Source organism: Pteropus alecto, unplaced genomic scaffold (genome assembly GCF_000325575.1).
Source record: "Pteropus alecto unplaced genomic scaffold, ASM32557v1 scaffold25, whole genome shotgun sequence".
Classification (NCBI taxonomy): Eukaryota; Metazoa; Chordata; class Mammalia; order Chiroptera; family Pteropodidae; genus Pteropus; species Pteropus alecto.
In genome coordinates this window covers 6,714,994-6,732,953 of record NW_006441955.1, presented here as the reverse complement: position 1 = coordinate 6,732,953, position 17,960 = coordinate 6,714,994, and the positions used below count along the sequence as shown (strand labels likewise).

Below are 17,960 nucleotides of genomic sequence, written 5' to 3'. Positions count from 1 at the left end.
CTAGTGGAGTCTGGGAAGAATGGAATGTAGTGAAGGGGTGGAGAGAGAAGGGTGGGAGGAGGGAAGGTCTTCATATTCAAGAGAAATCAAGCTCATGATAGACTGTAAATTGTTAAGTACTGTTTGCAAAGGAAAAAAAGACTAGAAATGTGAACTGAAGCCTATGCTCAAGGGAAGGCCTGGGAGCAGCCCCCCACCTCCCATTCCCATAACCCAGTGCCCAGCCTGTACCTCCACGAAGAAGGCAGTGGCCGTGATCTTGTGCTTCTCGTCACCTCGCTCCAGGAGTGGGATGAGCAGGTAGAGAATGCGGCACAGCTCCTGGCAGGAGTAGTGCACCATGGCCCTAGGGATGGAGACCGGGGAGCAGTCCCTTAAGACTCTCTGGCCCCAGGGAGACCCGCTAGGTGGGAGTCTGGCCGTGACACTCAAAATTCTGGACAAGGCAAAGACACCTGGGTTCCTCGTTCCCACTATTTCTCACCTGGACAGGATCTCAGAGGCCATCTAGTTTAACCGCTCTGTTTTACAGATGGGGAAACTAAGGCTTAGAGTAGGAAAGTGACTTGTTCGACAACACAGGGCGAATCGGTAAGAGAGAGAGGCTTAAGACCCCTCACTGAACGGGACCACTTCAGGAGGAAGAGACAGGAAGGAGAGAATGTGAGGACCCCTCACTAAGCACCAGGCAGCAGCCAGATGCTTTCATGTTGTTAACGCATTTGATCCTCACCATCAAGCTTTGGGGACGATTATCGTTACTATCCTTGTTTTCATAGATGAAGAGACAGAGGCTTGAGGTATGACCTGCCCAGATTCACAGAGGTGGAAAAAAGGCAGCGCTGGAGCCCCAACCCATGGCTCCCCACTCCAGCTGCCTCATTCATTGTATTAAGTTAGTGGTTCTCAAAGTGTGGCCTGCAGATCAGCAGAATCAGCAACCCTAGGAGTTCACCAGAAATTCACATTCTCAGGCCCTCATCCCAGACCGACTGAATCAGAAACTCTGGGAGTGGGGCCCAGCAATCATGTTTTAGCAAGCCCTGTAGATGAGTCTGATGCTCACTCAAGTCTGAGGACCACTGCACTATGTTCCATTCATCAGTGAATCCCAGAAAGTGTGGCAGCCGTGCACGGAGTGGAGTAAAACAGCATGGGTTCAAGTCCTGGCCCCACCATTAGCTGTCTGACTTTGGGCAAGTCACTTAACTTCTCCGGTCCTCAGTTTCCTCATAGATAACACTGGGATAATAATAGTGCTATTTCATCAGTCATGATGAGACTTAAATGGAATAATCCACATATGTACAGCTCTTTGCATGGTGCCTAGAGCATAGTAAATGCTCGATAAATGTGCTTGTATCCTGAGACCCCCAGAGAGGGCACCATCCTGGGCACTCGGGTGCAGGGCTAAGAAGCAGGCTAGTCCTACAGAAGTCACATCAATGAAATCAAGGGGTCCCCTCCCGACCTCCTGAGAGGCTGTGTGTGGTTTCAAGGAAGAGCCCTGGTCTGGGTCAGCAAGTCGTTTCTTAGCTTTGCCACCTCCTGGCTGTGTGACCTTTGGTACATACCTGTCCCTCTCTGGACCTTGGCATGCTCCTCTACATCAGTAATCCCTGCCCCACCAGTCAGCATAATGATAGTAAAAGCTATGTTGAGCTCTTACTGTATGCCAGGGGCTGTTCCAAGCACTTTATTTAATCCTCACCTCAAATCTCAGAGGTGGGTCCTATTATTATTTCCATACTCCTAAAAGGAAAACTGAGACACAGAGAGGGCAGTAACTTGCCCTGGGTCACACAGCTGGAAATGGAGAGCTGGGGTTCAGACTCCAAAGCCACACTCTGAACTACTCAGCCGTCCCACATTTCTGTATTAGTGTGGGAACTAAACTCATAATGTGGTCTACGGCCGTGCCACCCTGAACAAGCCTGATCCCATCTGATCTCGAAAGCGAAGCAGGGTCGGGCCTGGTTAGTACTTGGATGGGAGACCACCTAGGAAGGCCAGGTACCGTAGGCGTAAAAAATAAAAAATAAGGGATTGGAAGCGGACAAGGTCCTTGCAATCTGTGAGGTCAACTAAGAGTTTCCTTCACCTAAAAATAAATAAATAAATAGATAAATAGATAAATAGATAGATAAATAAATAAAAATAAACTCATAATGTGGTGAGAAAAGGTGCATAGTAAAAAAATCTACGTGCTCTGCAGTTGCCAGGTACTATGGTAACCACAGTTTGCTTCTGTAGAGTGTGTTGTACCATCTTTCACATCTGTATTGTCTACTCGCTGAGGTAGACAACACTCTGCTGGTTTTAGAGAAGAGGTGATGGACTAATAGGAGGGTCTTGCCCAGAGACAGATGCGAACCCAAGTCTGCCTGAAGATGCCGAGGTCTCTCCCCTCCCTCTGAACCCTGCCTGGGGAGGTAGCGGGGCGGGAGTGGTGGTGCCAGGCCTCACCTTGCCAGCAAGGACACTCCGCGATGGTGGTTCTCCGCCTGCCCCATGAGCTCCCAGCCACCCTGTTCCTCCAGAAAGGCGGCCTCGTATGAGCAGCCCATCTTCAGCAGCAAGGTTTTCACCACTTTGACCATCCAACTGCCAAGACAAGGGGGCTAAAACCTCATGTCGCCCGGCCCCTGGAAGGCAAGACCCCGGCCTCTCCTGCTATCGGCTCCCATCTGGCTAATCTTCTCTTCACTGTGTTAATTGTTGGATAGTGGTATTCAGCGTATCTACAAAGAGTGGCTTTTTACAATTCACTTTAAAAATAAGAGAGTAAACAGAAACAAAATTTCCCTCCCTTTGGAGTTGGTGCTTTACTCTCCCTTTTCCTTTGAGCCTCTTTACTGAAGGGAGAGATTAGAGCTGGGCCTCCCAGCCTCCTGGGTACAGCCTCGCTCTTGCCCTCTACCGCCATCAAGTCCATGGCTGGGCAGCGCTCTGCAGGACAGTCCTCTGTGCTCATTAGGACACAGTCTCCTGTCCAACCTTGGGTCCTTCATCTGCTCGGGACACTTGAGGACTGATTCTCAAACCTAGATGCACAGCAAAAGTCCCCAGGGAGCTTGTACAACTGCCAGACTCACCAGGCTGGAACCTCAGCCTCCGTGCTTTTGAAGTGCCTGGCTGAGCTTGAGAAGCCTTGCTGTGAGGGAGGAGGAAGGGAGCACTGCCATGGATTGCCACCCTACTGTGTGCCCGGTACAGCACTGGGTGTTCCCAGGTATATATGTATGCATATGTGTATGTGTGTATATGTACAAGCACATGCACATGTACATGTATATGTGTATGTGTATGTGTATGTATATGTACAGTGTGTATATGTATATATATGTATATGTTTGTATATGTATATGTGTGTATATGTATATGTATAGATGTGTATATGTGTATGTGTATATGTATAGTGTGTATATGTATATATGTTTGTATATGCATATGTATGTATATGTATATGTGTGTATATGTATATGTATAGTGTGTATGTATGTATATGTATATGTGTGTATATGTATATGTATAGTGTGTACATATACATATACACACATATACATATACATACACACATATATACATATATACATACATAAAATAAAAACTGACAATGTGTGGAATAAGGTTTACATTTAAACAAAATTTTCCAGAAACCTAAACTCTTTCTTTAAGAGTTTATGACGCAGTTATATGGACACACCTCAGAGATACCGGGAACTAGTGGTTCTTGTGATTCAAGACAAAGCATCAAAGCATTTTGGAACTCAGTAATGTTCAGGAATTTGCTCTTAATTGTCATGTTTTTGGTTTTGTAATGAATATTAATCTAATGTGAAAATTCGATCTCCTGAGCCATACAACCTTAGTGTTGATTCTTTGTAACATGTGCTGCCAATGACAGCTCCCTACCGGCAGTGCCTCCAGGGTTTGAAGTTAAACACACACACATACACACACACACACACACACACACACACACACAGAAAAGAGGGTGGCAAGCTCTAGGTATTGTCCACCCTAAGAGACTGGGCCTCACCCTACCCACCTCTCCCATCCCTCTACCTTCCTTTGCCTCTGAAACTTCAAGCACTGGCTGAATAGCTAAGCTGTAATTTATATGTTTTCATTTGAAGAAGGAAGGTTATAACCTCCACTTTAAGCATTAGCACCTTTAACTAAAACAGAATGAGCCGCCCGTGCATGCTCTCCGCTATGACTTGACCACCCTCCCCTGTTCCTGTGTCCAGGGGCAGTTGATCACCTTCTCACTGACTGAGTTGGGGACAGCACTGAGCTCAGGATTCAGGAGTTCCACAGAGAACAACCTGACTTAGAGGTTTCACAGTCACAGCTTGTACCCAGACCCCCAGTCCTCAACTGTGCAGCCAACAAGGAATGTAGACTTAGGTCAAATCTTCTGAACACAGAGCTGCACCTTTAATAGTTTGTCTCCTCCGCTGTTCCACCATTTCCTCAATCAGGCTCCAAAGTTTAACAAAAATGACCCTCCGCATATCCCTTCCTCCTCACCTCACTCTCAAAGATGCACCTGTAAAAGCCCAAACAAGGACCTTTCTGCTCTGCAAAAGACACCATTGGGAGGAAGCTGCAGGGGCTGGTGGGAGGTCTCCTTTGGATCCCCAAACACCCTCTCTGCAAGCTTCACCTTCCTGAATGTCCTCAGCTTTTTCCATCGAAGCGGAATGAGAGTTGCCTGTCTCTGCACTGAGATGGGGAAACAAGGGTCAAATACTGCTTCAAAGCCTGAGGCTGCTTAGGGCACAGAAGCTAGACTTCGCGGGATGTGCTGTCAGGCTGTATCTGTGGTGTCCAGTCTAGCAGGACTCTGCACCTCTCTCTTCAAACCCAGGTTGTCATAACAGGGGCTGATGTCCATGCCTTTCACCTGCACCCATCTCTCCTCACAGGAGGGTGTGATGATTTCTGTGCACTTGGCGGCTTCCTTAAGTTTTCTCATTCCACCACCAGAGTCTGGAGCACTGAGGACCCACTCGGGTTCTGTACCTGAGTGTCTTAGTTTCTTGTGGCTGCTGTAACAAATTACCACATACTTGGTGGCTTAAAACAATTGAAATTTGTTCTTTCACAGTTCTGGACACCAGAAGTCCAAAATCCAGGTGTCAACGAGGCCACGCTCCCTCCGAAGGTCTAGGGGAGTATCCTCTTCCAGCTTCTGGTGGCTCCTGGCATTCCTTGGCTTGTAGCTGCATCATTCCAATCTCTGCCTCTCTTCACTTGTCCTTCCCTCCCTGTGTGTGTGTTTCTCTTCTTATAAGGACACTTGTCATTGAATTTAGGGCCTACCTGGTTAATCAGGATGATCTCATCTCAAGATACTTAATTATATCTCGAAAGACTCTTTTTCCAAATAAGGTCATAGGTTCCAGGCAGACATAATTTTGGGGGCCACCATTCAGCCCACTACTCCCAAGTACCACCTCATGTCTTTTCTGGTCCCCTTTAGCATAGCGCTTGCCTGCCTCTGCTTTTTCTGCTTTTTTCTGTCCCAGGCTACTTCCTGTAAACAAGAGGTGAGGATGGACACTCAGTCTTTCTTCCAGCTCCCTTGTGCGGGGACTCAGCTGAGTGAAGCCCTCCAATCCTTCATCACCAACAGCTGAGAATTTTTCCATCACGTGTTCCTCCTCCCCCTCCTCCAGCGCTCCCTCCACTTTCCTCTGGTTTTGTTTTCCCCAGAACCCACCAGCTTTCTGAGTCAGGGGCGACACTCTCAGGGTAGCACCTACGAGTGCCAGGGAAATCAGAATTGGTGCCACAGCCTTGGCATCGGTGTGGCACGCTGTGATACGATCCTATTTGGTCCTTACAACACACCTGTGGGATAGGAATCGCTTACCCCATTTCATAGGCAAGAGAACCAAGTTGCCAATAGATTAAATTAGCTTACCCAACGTACAAAGCTCTAAGTGATGGAACCAGGACACAATCCAAGGTGTTCTGACTTTAAGTCCAGTTATACAACTGCTTGTCCTCTGCCCCTCATAACACGCAATAGAACCAAAAAGGAAAAGATTAACAAACTGGACTACATAAAAATTTAAAATTTGTGAATGGCAAAAGACCATGGAATAGTTGCAGGCTAAGTGGCAAACTGAAATACAAAGGACAAACAATATCCTTAATATATAAAGAGCTCTTATAAATTAATAAGAAAAATTCCCAAAGGTCCAATATAAAATTGGGCAAAGAACAAGAACAGGCGACTCACAGAAAAGGAAACACAACGGCATTTCAAGCTCAACCTCGCTCATGATAAGAGAAATGCAAACTAAAATTACAGCAAAATACATTTTTTCCAACTTTCAGATTGGCAAAGATGAAAATGTTTTATACAACATCATACTAACAAAGGTGTGAGGAAACAGTCATTCTCACACACTGCTGGTGGCAGTGCCCCCTGAGGGAAACAATTTGGCAAATTGGACACGTTAGGATGTATTCCATTTCCCCTTTCATCACTCTCCGGTCAAGAACTCTTTCCACAAAATGTCCCTTTTTTCCACCTTCATATTTAAATGCAGAAACCTTTTGATACAACCATTCTACTTTCAGGAATCTATCCAATACATACAATCACCTGTGCACATACGTACATACAAACAGACAAACTCACTGCAGCGTTGTTTGTAATTACCAAGGGCAGCAAAGCGCCTAAATAAAGAGGACCCTGGTTAAATAAATTATGGTATGGTGGAATTCTTTACATAGGAATATTATGTGGCTGTTAAAAATAATGAGGCAGTTCTATATGTAATGATCTCTAAGATATAGTATACGCTAAAAGCAAAAATGTATAACTGTGCAAGGTTTACTACAATTAGTGTAAAAATAGAGAATATAAACATGCGCTTATTTCTGCCTACATCACCTCTGGAAGGGCACAAAAGAACCCAGTTCTTTTGGGGAGGTTAACTGAGGTAAGTGGAGGAAAGCAGACTCACTTTTAATGTCTTTTGAGATTTTTACCATGTGCATATATTACATATTTTGATTAATAATTTAAAATTGAACGATTGGGCCTAATTCAAATAATATCTCTGTGAGTGAGGAGGAAAACGAAATGGTGAGCTCCTGGGGAGGGCTGATTCGCTCCTGCAGCCCAGCACTAAGCGGAGTCTGACACACACAGCAAATGCTCACAAATAGTTGTTGAACAGATTACTGGCTCTCTCTCATAAAAATGTACTTTTGTTTTCTCTTCTAGTCCCAAAGCTAATTTCTATTACTATTGATAGATTGCCCGAAAGACTTTCAAATGGTCCCTTGGGGGTAGCCCTACCCTGCCCAGGGAGCATACCACACAGGTACAAAGACAGAGGGCTGTGCGTCCTTCTTGGAGTCCTTGTGGGAAGTCACACGTCCAGGCAGACTGAGGTTGATGTGATAATGGACCTGAATGAGCAGGGCCAGGAGCAGCTGGGGGTAGATGCGCCTCACTCGGCCCACGCAGCTGTTGACGGACAGGAGCTCACACAGGCCACTGGCTGCCTGCAGGCAGAAGGGAGGCTGGTGGGATGTCCTGGCCCATCATCTCAGCACCCCTGGCAGGGGATGGACTGCCTCTCTAAAGGTCAGACCTGGATCTTTGCTCTTCTCCGGCCCAGCCTGGAAAAGTCCAGATCCACATCGCCCTGTCCCCCTGTACCCCAGCTCCTGGCTCTCTGGGTGAGTCCTGACCCAGAAAAATAATTGCAGCCCACCTCTTTGCCATTAACACACCCCTGAAAGAATCGTGGTGGAGGGATCCTGTCCCACCTCTTATTGGTTAAAGAATCTCGATCCCACTGTGTGGGTGAAGAAACAAGCTCAGAGGGATGACGGGACTTACCTGACGTCACCCAGCATCTCAGGGGCAGAGCTGGGACTTGAACCAGTGTTTCACATGCCGGCTGCAGCATGCCCTGCCTCTTCCTCACTCATAACACAGTGAAGCCAGACTAGTTCAATGGCCAAAAGGAAAGAGGCAGCAGTTGCCTCTTTCCTTTTGGCCATTGAACTAGTCTGGCTTCACTGCCTCCCCACATGGCCAGCAGCCCCCATCTTCATCAGGAGCCAAGGAGGATCAGTCCTGCACTCTGTCACTCCACACTCACTCATCCCATACCCCTGTCCCTCCAGACCATGGCTCCCACACAAGTCCTCCCAAGTCCCGAGAACTTGGTTTTGTTGGTATTTGGTCCACCAGGGTCCTCAGGACCCAATTTGTACTCGCCTAACTTCTCCACTTGCCAGTCCAGCTCTGGCCTTGGCCTGGGCCCATCTCTCACACACACTCAGCACATCAGGTCCTCTCTAACTAGCAAGAAGACAATGAGGGAGCAGGGGATGATGACAGGCTGGGGTCACAGACCTAATGCCTCATTCTGGCTCCACCACTACCCGCCCCTCTTTGAGCATCAGTTTCATCTTCCCTAAAGTGGGCTTACTGGTCCTCTTACAGCTAGCCCCACAGGTGTAGAGGAGATTGAATAAGGGGGAAAGGAGAATGCTTTATAAAGAAATGGTTGAGTCTACGGCCATGCTACCCTGAACAAGCCCGATCCCATCTGATCTCGGAAGCTAAGCAGGGTCGTGCGTGGTTAGTACTTGGATGGGAGACAGCCTAGGAAGACCAGGTGCTGTAGTCGTAAAAAATAAAAATATTAAAGGATCATAAGCTGACAAGGTCCTTGCAATCTACGAGGTCAACCAAGGGTTGCCTCACCTAAAAAAAAAAGAAAAAGAAATGGTCGAGATCTGTGCCACCAAGACCCCATGTTGCTGGCCTGAAGGAAAAGCATGTAATTGTGAAATGGAAGAACCTACAGCCCGTTCCCATGGAAATAAGTGACATAATATGGGCTGAAGGATAACAATAAATGGCATGTATTTGTACTTTACAGCTTAGGAATCCCTTTCGCATACACTATCTCACTTTTCTCAACAGGTAAGACAGACAAGGCAGGCATTATTACTACCCATTTTACAGATTTAAATACCAAGGCTAAAGAGAGGGAAATGATTGACCAAGGTTATATAGTCAGATGGTGGCAAAGCTAAGATAAGCCTCTCTGACTCAAAGCCTTTACATTTTTCAGTAGCCCAAAGCTAATGACTGCACCCAAAGACACAGTCTGTGGTGTAGAGAAAAGTCGCTAGTGGTATGCCATAAGGCTCTGCTCTTGGCTAAGTCTTGCTCAAATGGTTTATTAATACCATAAGATAAAATTTAGTCCAGGTTGTATCTGTGCTCGAACTATGCTTGTTGAAAAAGAAGCAAAATGAGGGACTGATTGGAGGAGGATTGGATAAATGTACAAATCAGGGAAGGTGTGGGTGCTGGGGGAGAGAGGCAGAGAGATCCGGTAGTGAAACCCGGGATTCAGAGGTAGGAGATCTGGGTGTGAGTCCTGGCACCACCACTCACTAGCTATGTGACCTTGGGCGAGACATAGACTGTTGCTGAGCAGAAGTATCTTCCTCTGTAAGGGGTAATACAACTTGCTCCTCCATCCCCCATATCTTTGTTTATTTGCTTCTTTCCATCAGAACGTCTTGCTCTCTGTTGGATCCCCAGAACCTATGAGTGTGTCTGGTACAGAGTAGTTGCTCAATAAATATTTGTTGAATGAATCAGTTCGACAAAATTTTTTTGAGTGTCTACTATGTGCTGGGTGTGTGTGAGATATTGGGGATATCATGGTGAACAAAACAGGCTCAGGCACTGTCTTCATGCAGGTCACAGATTATTAAAATGACCCCCTCTGCTATTGTCAAGTCACAACTTGGATAAACTCTCCCAAGATAAAGGAGGGGAAGCAAAGTATAATATGCACAGATTTAATCTGGTCAAGGAAATCAGGGAGGGCTTCCCTGAGGAAGTGATACTTGAGATGAGAGCTGAGGGATGAGTAGATGTTAACTTGGTAGAGAACAGTTTAGGCAGAAAGAATAAGATATGCAAAAGCCCTGTGACGGTAGATGGCATGGCATGAACGACGTTCTAACAAAGACCAGGGAGGCTGGAGCCAAGCATGCAAGAGAACCAGGGAGTCTGGTGAAGCTGGTGAGGGGTGCAGAGTCTTGCAGCTCAGGTAAAGCCCTGTGTTACTACTCAAGGGCAATGGGAAGCCATTGAGAGAGTTGAAAGAGCGGATGTGCATTTCTCAAAATTTTTTTGGCTGAGGTACAGAATGGAGGAGCAGGAGCAAAAGCAGGCAGATGAGCAGAGGTATTAACCAGCTGGCTTAGACGAGGGTGGTGGGATAGAGGCAGAGAAATCCATCTTTCTAGCCAGTCACCTTCCCGCAGTCAGAGCCCTTTCCCTCGGTGTTCCCAGTCAGAGCTCAACTGGAAGGAAGAGCACTTAAATATTTTGTGTTGCCTAAATGAAGGAATGAGTTATCTCATTTAATCTTTACAACCACCATACGAGGCAGATATTACTCTTTCCATTTATAGATGCAGAGCTCGAGCCTCAGAGAGGTGAAGCGACTTGCTCAGGTCACAAAAGAGTAATGTAGCAAAGCCAGCCAGTTCTCAGACTAAGGTCTATGAGTCTAGGTCATTCCGTTTCCACTACCCCAGGCTTCTGCTGTCATTGTAAATAGCAGTACAGTTGTCGTCCAGTGATCACAAATAAAAGCCTAGAGACAGAGACTTGTCTAAGAACAACTAGCTAGCTGCTGGCAGAGCAGAGTACTGGAAGCTGGGTGTCATGAGCTCAGCCGGAGTGAGGAAGGAGGGCAGGATGGAGCAGTGTGACATGGTAGGTGGGCAGGTCTTACCGCTAGGGGCACGATGGAGGCCCGGCCCTTCTTGGTGACAGGCTTCTCTTTCAAGCTGGTCAGAAGCAGGTCCAGGAGGTCTCGGACATCACAGCTGGGCTTGCGCAGTATCAGCTGCCTCCACATCTCTGCTCCATTGCTGGGAGCCGGGGAGGGGATGTTTAGTAGAGACCAGGCCAGTGGGCTCACCCTGCCTCCCAATGGTTTTGTGAAGGAGAAGGGAAGATGCCATTGAAATGGCATCTATGGGCATGTCAACAAATTCCTGGAATGGTCCAGAAAATACTTCCTAAGAGGCAGGGGGCTAACAATGATTAAAAACCCTATTTCCCAGGTATTATACCACGTGCTTTACATACTATTTATTACTTTAGCAAATACTGAACATCTGCTATCTGTCAGGCACTAGGCAAATCTCTGGGGATACATATGTGAACAAGAAATTCAAGACATTCAAGGTCACCAAATTCTCACAATGACCTTCATGTGGGTTGCTACTCCTATTTTGCAGAGTTGAGGCTCAGAGAAGTGAAATCACCAGTTAAAGACTACACAACTAATGAGCTGTATTGTCAAGAAGTGATCAGGCCTCATGTCTCCAAAGTTTGTTTTCCCTCCCCTATGCCAAGGAACTCTTTAGGGCTTGGATCTTGCATTTGTCACATAATATCGAGAAGCCCCCACTCCAGTCCCTTAGAAGGCAATACACCTACAAGGGAAGGCACCTGTCCTAGGTGGCACCAGCCTGCAGGCACTCTTATCACATGGAATTGAAGGCACTGAGAGGCCAGTGCACTATGGGGTTAACCAAACCCTTTTCCCCTTCTGCATGAGCCTTTGAACCTTCCCTTAACTTTCCAGCTCTGTTCCCCTGGAAACCTGATAAAGATAGTATGTCAACTATGTTGCTAGGCAACATTGCTCATGGTGAAAATGACCCAATTGATAAATTGCATCTGGGCTGGGAGAAACTATAAATTAACTATAATAACCAATGGGAACAGTATAGCATTGAGCTTCCTGGGGTGCAGTGACTCTTGTGACTTGGCTTATCCCTGTGGGGATCCTGGAAGCAAAGTCTGTAGAGTTATTTATTTTAAGAGATATAAGTTCCTGTGGGGCCTGAGCCATTTAAGCCAGGGTAGCTCCTGCACCTTTCACCTGGAAAGCCCAAGAGATCAACTCATAGACCTGGGACCAAGACTAGGGTGAAGAAAGTGAAGCATCCAGGGCACAAAATTTAAGCAGGCCCTCAATCTCAGGCTCATGCAAGTGCAGGTGTGGCATCTAAGATGAGGGCCTCCTTAAATTTTGTCCCAGCTCTGTCTGGCAGGCTTTGTGGGCAGCTACAAGGATTCCTGCAAAGAGGAGCTCCTGACACTGCCCTGTGCTGTATCCTGAGCAACTCTGACGTCGAATGTGGCCCCAACAGCCTTGTGGGGCTGAATGTTAAGTGGCTCCAAGAAGAAAACACCGTGGTGGGCAGTGCGGCCAGAAAGAGTTAAATTCTTGCAGGTGGGAGAACGAGGATATGTCACCCTGGCCCTTAACACCTCCACTGCTGTCCTTGACTCCCATGAATGACACCAACTCTCCTTATTAGAAGCACACCCACTTGCACGGTTCTGCACAATTCTTTTACAGTCCCTCTCAGCCAACCATTTTAGTATGTGGATCACATGCTTTCTGCCTTGCTTTATTCATTCAACAGCGTGGGAGCGTTTCCTGGGCTGCGAGGCTGGAACAGTCAGACTGGTCTCTCCTGCTCACAAACTCACCATCTGGCCACATTCCCCTCTGCCCATCAGACCACCAGCTCCCTGAATGCTGAAAATATGGCACATTCTCCTGCGCAGGCCCAGGCCCAGGCAGATGCTGGGCACAGCTGGCTGCATTATTTTCATGACCACCCATCTGGGGCGGGAATACAGGGATTATGTCCTCCTTTCACTATGGGAGAAAACTGAAGCCCAGAGAGAGCAAGCAGGCTACCAATAATCACACAGCAGCTGAAGGCAGAGTCAGGACTGTCACTCAGGCCTTCTTTCTACGGCATTATTAAAGTGCACTGGGCTTGGAGTTGGTCTGATCTGAGTTTAGACCCCCATTCTGTTGCTTGCTCAGTGGGTGCTTAGAGTAAGAAACTCCCCCTGAGCCTCGGTTTCCTCATCTGTAGAATGGGGTTCTTGTACTATTAATGCTGAGCAATGATACCTAGCAGTGTTCAGGACATGCTTAACGGTAGTCATAAACATCACAGATCATGGAAGAGGGGACATCTGGGAGGGCAAGGGGCTTCTCTGAGCAGAAGGAGGGAGTCCCAGGCCAGGGTCAGGGCTGCTTCAACCCTCTGAGATGTGGTGGCTGACAACCCTCCTCGTTTGGTACCTGTCCAGTGGGAGGGGGCACATGAGCAGGGCCACGACGACCTCGGTCATGAAGGAGCTGGCCAGGAGAGAGACGGGCAGCAGGGCCACCTCGCGGGCCCGTGGCTCCTGGATGTGGCTCAGCTGCACATAGATGGCCTGCATGATTTCTGGGATCTGGGTCACAGTAGGGGCCGTAATCAGGCCGAGGGCCCATGGAGAAGCCAAGGAAAGAATGGGGGATGATGAGAAGAAGAAAGGGGTGGTAAGATAGAGTGACAGGGAAAAGGAGGGAGGGGACAGGAGGGAACACAGGAAAGAAATGGGGAGAGACGGGGGGCAGAATGCTTGCTCCTTCCCTGGGAATGAGCCACTTTGTCTTCCCCGCCCTCCCCGACCCCACGCCAGATCTGTAAGTTCTCTTGGGAGCTGGTAAGTGAGTTCTTTCTTACTTGCAGGTTGGAAGCACCTAAAATTCAGCCACCACCACCCCTGCCCTGCCTGAGGGTTTAGCAGGCCCTGTGCAGTCTCCCAGCCCCGCCCTTGCCCACAGGGGCCTTACCACCTCCAGTGCTCTGTGGCGGTACCACTCCAGCACTGAGCTGAGCGTGACCTCTGAAGCCAGCTGCATCATCTCTCCCGAGTCCTTCCCCAGAGCCTCCGAGCCACCTTTCAGCCCTTCCAGGGCTGCTAGTAGCAGGTCTTTTACCTGCTGGGGCCCCAGGAAGTCTCCAAATTCCTGAAACAAAGGCACGGAGATCCTGACACACATGGGTAGACCCCAAGTGAGCCATACACAGACACACAAATGTGACCGGACACGCACAGAGGTCAGCAGAGAGGGCCCACAAACTCTGGGGAGGAACTGCAAAACAAGGAGTGATGTGGCCCTTGTCCCCAGAGCTGGGTGACATGGCCCACAAGCTGTGGTGCAGACCACAGGGATTGGGGGCACTCAAGATGGTCCATGTGGTCAGGGAAGGCCTCCTGTAAAGGGGACTTGAGCCTGGAAAGACGGAAGGGGAGGAGACGACATTGGCAGGTTGGTGTTGCCCTTCTCCCCCATCCCCCCGAAGGCCCAGGGCTGATGGGCAGCGAGCAGTCACCGCAATCACACGCAGAATGTTCTGGCATGGGCTGACAGGGTTGTAGGGCCCCAGGTAGCGCTTGTTACTCTCATACAGCTCCTTCTTGTTGGTCTCTTCCTTCTCTCTGGCTCCTGCAAGAAGGGAACCTTCTCAGTGAGGCCCAACCACCCTTTTTAAAAAAAAACCTTTTAAGTATAGATGAAAAGCATGCATAAATCACAGGTAACCAGCTTGATAAATACTCATATAGTGAACATATCCATGTAGCTCACACCCAGGTCAAGAAACAGAAAATGATCAGCAGCCTAGAAACCCCTCTTGTGCCTCCCGTTTCTCTCTCTCTTTCTCCCACTCAGGGTATCCACTATTCTGACTTCTCAACCCACAGATTAGATTTCCTTGCTGTTAGACTGTTGTAGATGGACTCGTATAGTATGTTATCCTTTGTGCCTGGCTTTCACGCAACATCACGTGAATGAGATTCATTGACACTGTTGCAAGTAGCATTGCTTCATTCATTCTCAGTGCTGCATAATTTTCCATGGTATGAAAATACTACAATTTATGTATCTGTTCTACTTCTGATGGACATTTGGGTTGTTTGCAGCTACTATACACAGTGCTGCTATGAGCATTCTAGCATGTCTAGTCCGTGCTTTTTGGTTAATACATGTAGACATTTGTTAGGTGGATAGCTAGCATAGGCAAAGATACAGCTTTAAGGGATACTGATAAACCGTTTTCCACAGTGGGGACCCATAATGCTCCCACTGGCAGTATATGAGAGTTCCAGTGGCCTCACATCTCACCAGCACATAGCATCATCTGTTGTTTTAATTTTACCATGGTGGTGGGTGTGTGTCAATATCTGTTTTAAATTGCAAGCCCCCTGCTCCTGGCATTCCCAATCACCCTTTACCACTTTTTTGTTTGTTTGTCTGTCTTTAGGACTTATCGTCATCTGACTTACTATATGTATTACTTGTTTATCTTGTTAGTTGTCTCCTCACAAGAAGTTAAGCTTGACAGGGAGGATTATTTAGTTAATTAATTTTCTATTGATTTCTTCACTGCTGTGTCCCAGTGCCTAGAATAATACCTGGCACATGATGACTCTGAATTTTCTATTGAAGGAAATACATTTCAGGCACATTTCCTGAGCCCTTACTGTGGTCTGGCCTGGGTCCTACCTAGATCTCCCAGGGTATGCAAGACATGGGCATAAGAAAGGTCCATCAAGATGGAGTGCCCACCTGGACAAAGTGTGTGGGTTGTTTGTAAAGAGAAGAAGCTGGAAGCCAGGAATCAGGCAGACCCAGGGTCAAATCCTAGCTTTGCTGCTTCCTACAGTCAGGGGACCTGGACAAACCACTTCACTCCTAGAGACTCTAACAGAGTGGGCCTGATAAAATACAGGATACTCAGTTAAATCTGAATTTCAGATAAACAAATAATTTTTAGTGAGAGCATGTCTCAAATATACCCAAAATTATTCATTGTTTATCTAAAATTCACATTTAACTGGGTATCCTATATTTTTATTTGCTAGATCTAGCAATATTAATTTAGTTTATACTATTCCTGCCCCTAAGGCTGATGATTAGCATGGCTTATACCACCTGTACTCATCACTTGAGAGGTCTGAGTGATTCCTGGGCAGCAGGGGAAATCACTTAGGGGCCAAATCTTTGCCCCAAATGCTAGAGGTCAAAAAAAGCATGTATAAAAGACTAATAAGATGATCCTTGTAGTGATGGGAAAAAGGGAACTCTATTTGACAAGTGCCTATGTGTATCACTGAGCTGATCTCTTTACGTATATGACCTCATTTAATCTTTCAAAAAGCTTGGTAGTTATTTTCTCCTGTACCTTTTTCACAAATGAAGAAATCTAGGCCTGGACAAGAAAAATACTTTCCTGAAGTCAGACAGCCAGGTCTTGTACCTAGATCACTCTGCCTCCAGAGCCAGGGGAGTTTAAACAACATGCCAAGGTCCCCAGGTTTGGGGAAGAGTTGGGACTATGGAAAAGAGAAGGAAGCAAATAACAGCTCATACTGTGCACCTCTGAGGACAGTGCCAGCAGGTGCTTGTGTCAGCCCATGTACCACATCACTAGCTTCCTGAAGCTGAATCCAGGAATGTTCTCCCACCTGCAGGTTTTAGCCGCTTCAGATTCTAAGATAGGATCTGTTCTTTGTTCATTCATTCAATAAATGTTCAATGAGCACCCACCAAGGCTAGCCCTTGGAGATTCAGTGGTGAACAAGACATGGCCTTGTCCTACCTTCAGATGGGGTTATAGTCTAGTAGGGAAGACAGACTAAGAACAGAACGTTAAGACTACCGTGCCTGGGTGTACATGGTGCTGTAGGAATGTGAAAATGAGTCACAAACTTGGAAGAATGAGGACTTAGATAAGATTGCTTAAATCAAAACAGATTTGTTTGACCCTTTTGCCCCTTTATCCTTCACCAGATAAGTCTATTGCTCTGCCTCTCTTTTTCTCTCTCAGGCTTTCATGGAGTGGATACTGCTACCTCCTCCCTAACTTCGTGCTTGTTTCAAGTCCTGCTTCCTCCGTTTCCGGGAAAGATCTTCAGAACCCGGCTCACGCCTCTCTTTAAGTGCTGTGTTTGCTATTAGCATTTTGTCTTTAGCTTTTATATGTGATTGTGCTGCCATTCTGTTTTAAGCTAATGGATCGATGGACTTGTTTATAATGTGATATTTTCTATTAAATTCAATATTTTCAAAAAAATTGGTTTGTTTATAGCCTTTGTTCCTTGTCCTGTGGGACTAAGGGTTTGCATCAGTTTCTGCAGAGACCATCAGACCCTGTGCTGGTCTCCTCCATCTCCTACCAGTGCCTTGTTGCTAAGGCTCCAGTCAAGTCCCAGGCTGAGGGAAGCCTTGCTTCAGAGGCACTTTAAGGGGCTTACGTTTTTGGAGCTCCAGGATGGTGTAGAGGATGATGATGCCGTCCAGAGCCTCCCGGCCAATATCCTCATCAGGATCCCCAATGCGAAGGACGAGCCTCCCCAGCAGAAGCCCCAGTGCAGAGAATCCCGAGGACATCTGTTTGTGTTATAATCTTAGGGACTGAGTCGTAGAGGTTCAATAATGCTATACAGTAAATGGTGAACAGAGCTGGAAAGTTTATCCCTGATAGCAGAACCCTCTGAGGATGGCAAGGGCCACCTAGGAATCTCTGGGCAGATACACAGGCACCCTCAGAACTGGAAAGATTCTCCCTATAGATGTCCCCCCTCCCAGGTGCCACTCACGAAGAAAGGCAGGCTCAGAAGCATGTGGTTCAACAAAGAGACATTGCTCTTCACAGCCCGTGCTCGCTCATGGGCCTTTTCAGAGTTCATCCAGGGCCCCAGGGGCTGTGAGGACAAGGGCAAGACTCAGAGCTACAGGCTGGCTGCCAGCCTCTGCTGCCTGGGTGGGCAGGCCAGCCTTCACCAATCAGCAGAAAGCTTCTGGGGAAGGCATAGAGGCAACTCCCCATAGCCTTCCTCCTCTTCCTGGAATATAGGGAGACAAGGGATCCAGAAGCTGAGAATAGGACTGAAAAACCAGAGGGAGGACAAAGGTCAGTGAGGAGAGAGAAGAAAGATGGAGAGTCATGAGGATAGAAAAGAAAGACGGGGCAAAAACGAAGAGAGCAAAGATGAGGAGGCAACT

At 47.4% G+C, this 17,960-nt stretch overlaps 1 protein-coding gene and 2 pseudogenes across 2 annotated transcripts in view; 2 read left to right on the top strand and 1 right to left on the bottom strand.

Annotated features, from left to right (window-relative positions):
- The window catches only part of MROH7 (maestro heat like repeat family member 7), a 46,313-nt gene that overhangs the window by 10,875 nt on the left and 17,478 nt on the right, over window positions 1-17,960 (bottom strand). For both annotated transcript variants that reach the window (XM_006919242.2, XM_006919241.1), the window contains exons 7-15: window positions 17,555-17,659; window positions 17,210-17,345; window positions 14,287-14,399; window positions 13,743-13,919; window positions 13,203-13,357; window positions 10,815-10,953; window positions 7,346-7,536; window positions 2,467-2,604; window positions 232-346 (exon numbers count right to left, since the gene is read on the bottom strand). In XM_006919242.2, coding sequence (XP_006919304.1) covers window positions 232-346; window positions 2,467-2,604; window positions 7,346-7,536; window positions 10,815-10,953; window positions 13,203-13,357; window positions 13,743-13,919; window positions 14,287-14,399; window positions 17,210-17,345; window positions 17,555-17,659 — 1,269 coding nt within the window. The remainder of the gene's footprint in view (window positions 1-231; window positions 347-2,466; window positions 2,605-7,345; window positions 7,537-10,814; window positions 10,954-13,202; window positions 13,358-13,742; window positions 13,920-14,286; window positions 14,400-17,209; window positions 17,346-17,554; window positions 17,660-17,960) is intronic.
- On the top strand, window positions 1,907-2,025 carry LOC112486084 (annotated as a pseudogene).
- Window positions 8,557-8,675, top strand: LOC112485870 (annotated as a pseudogene).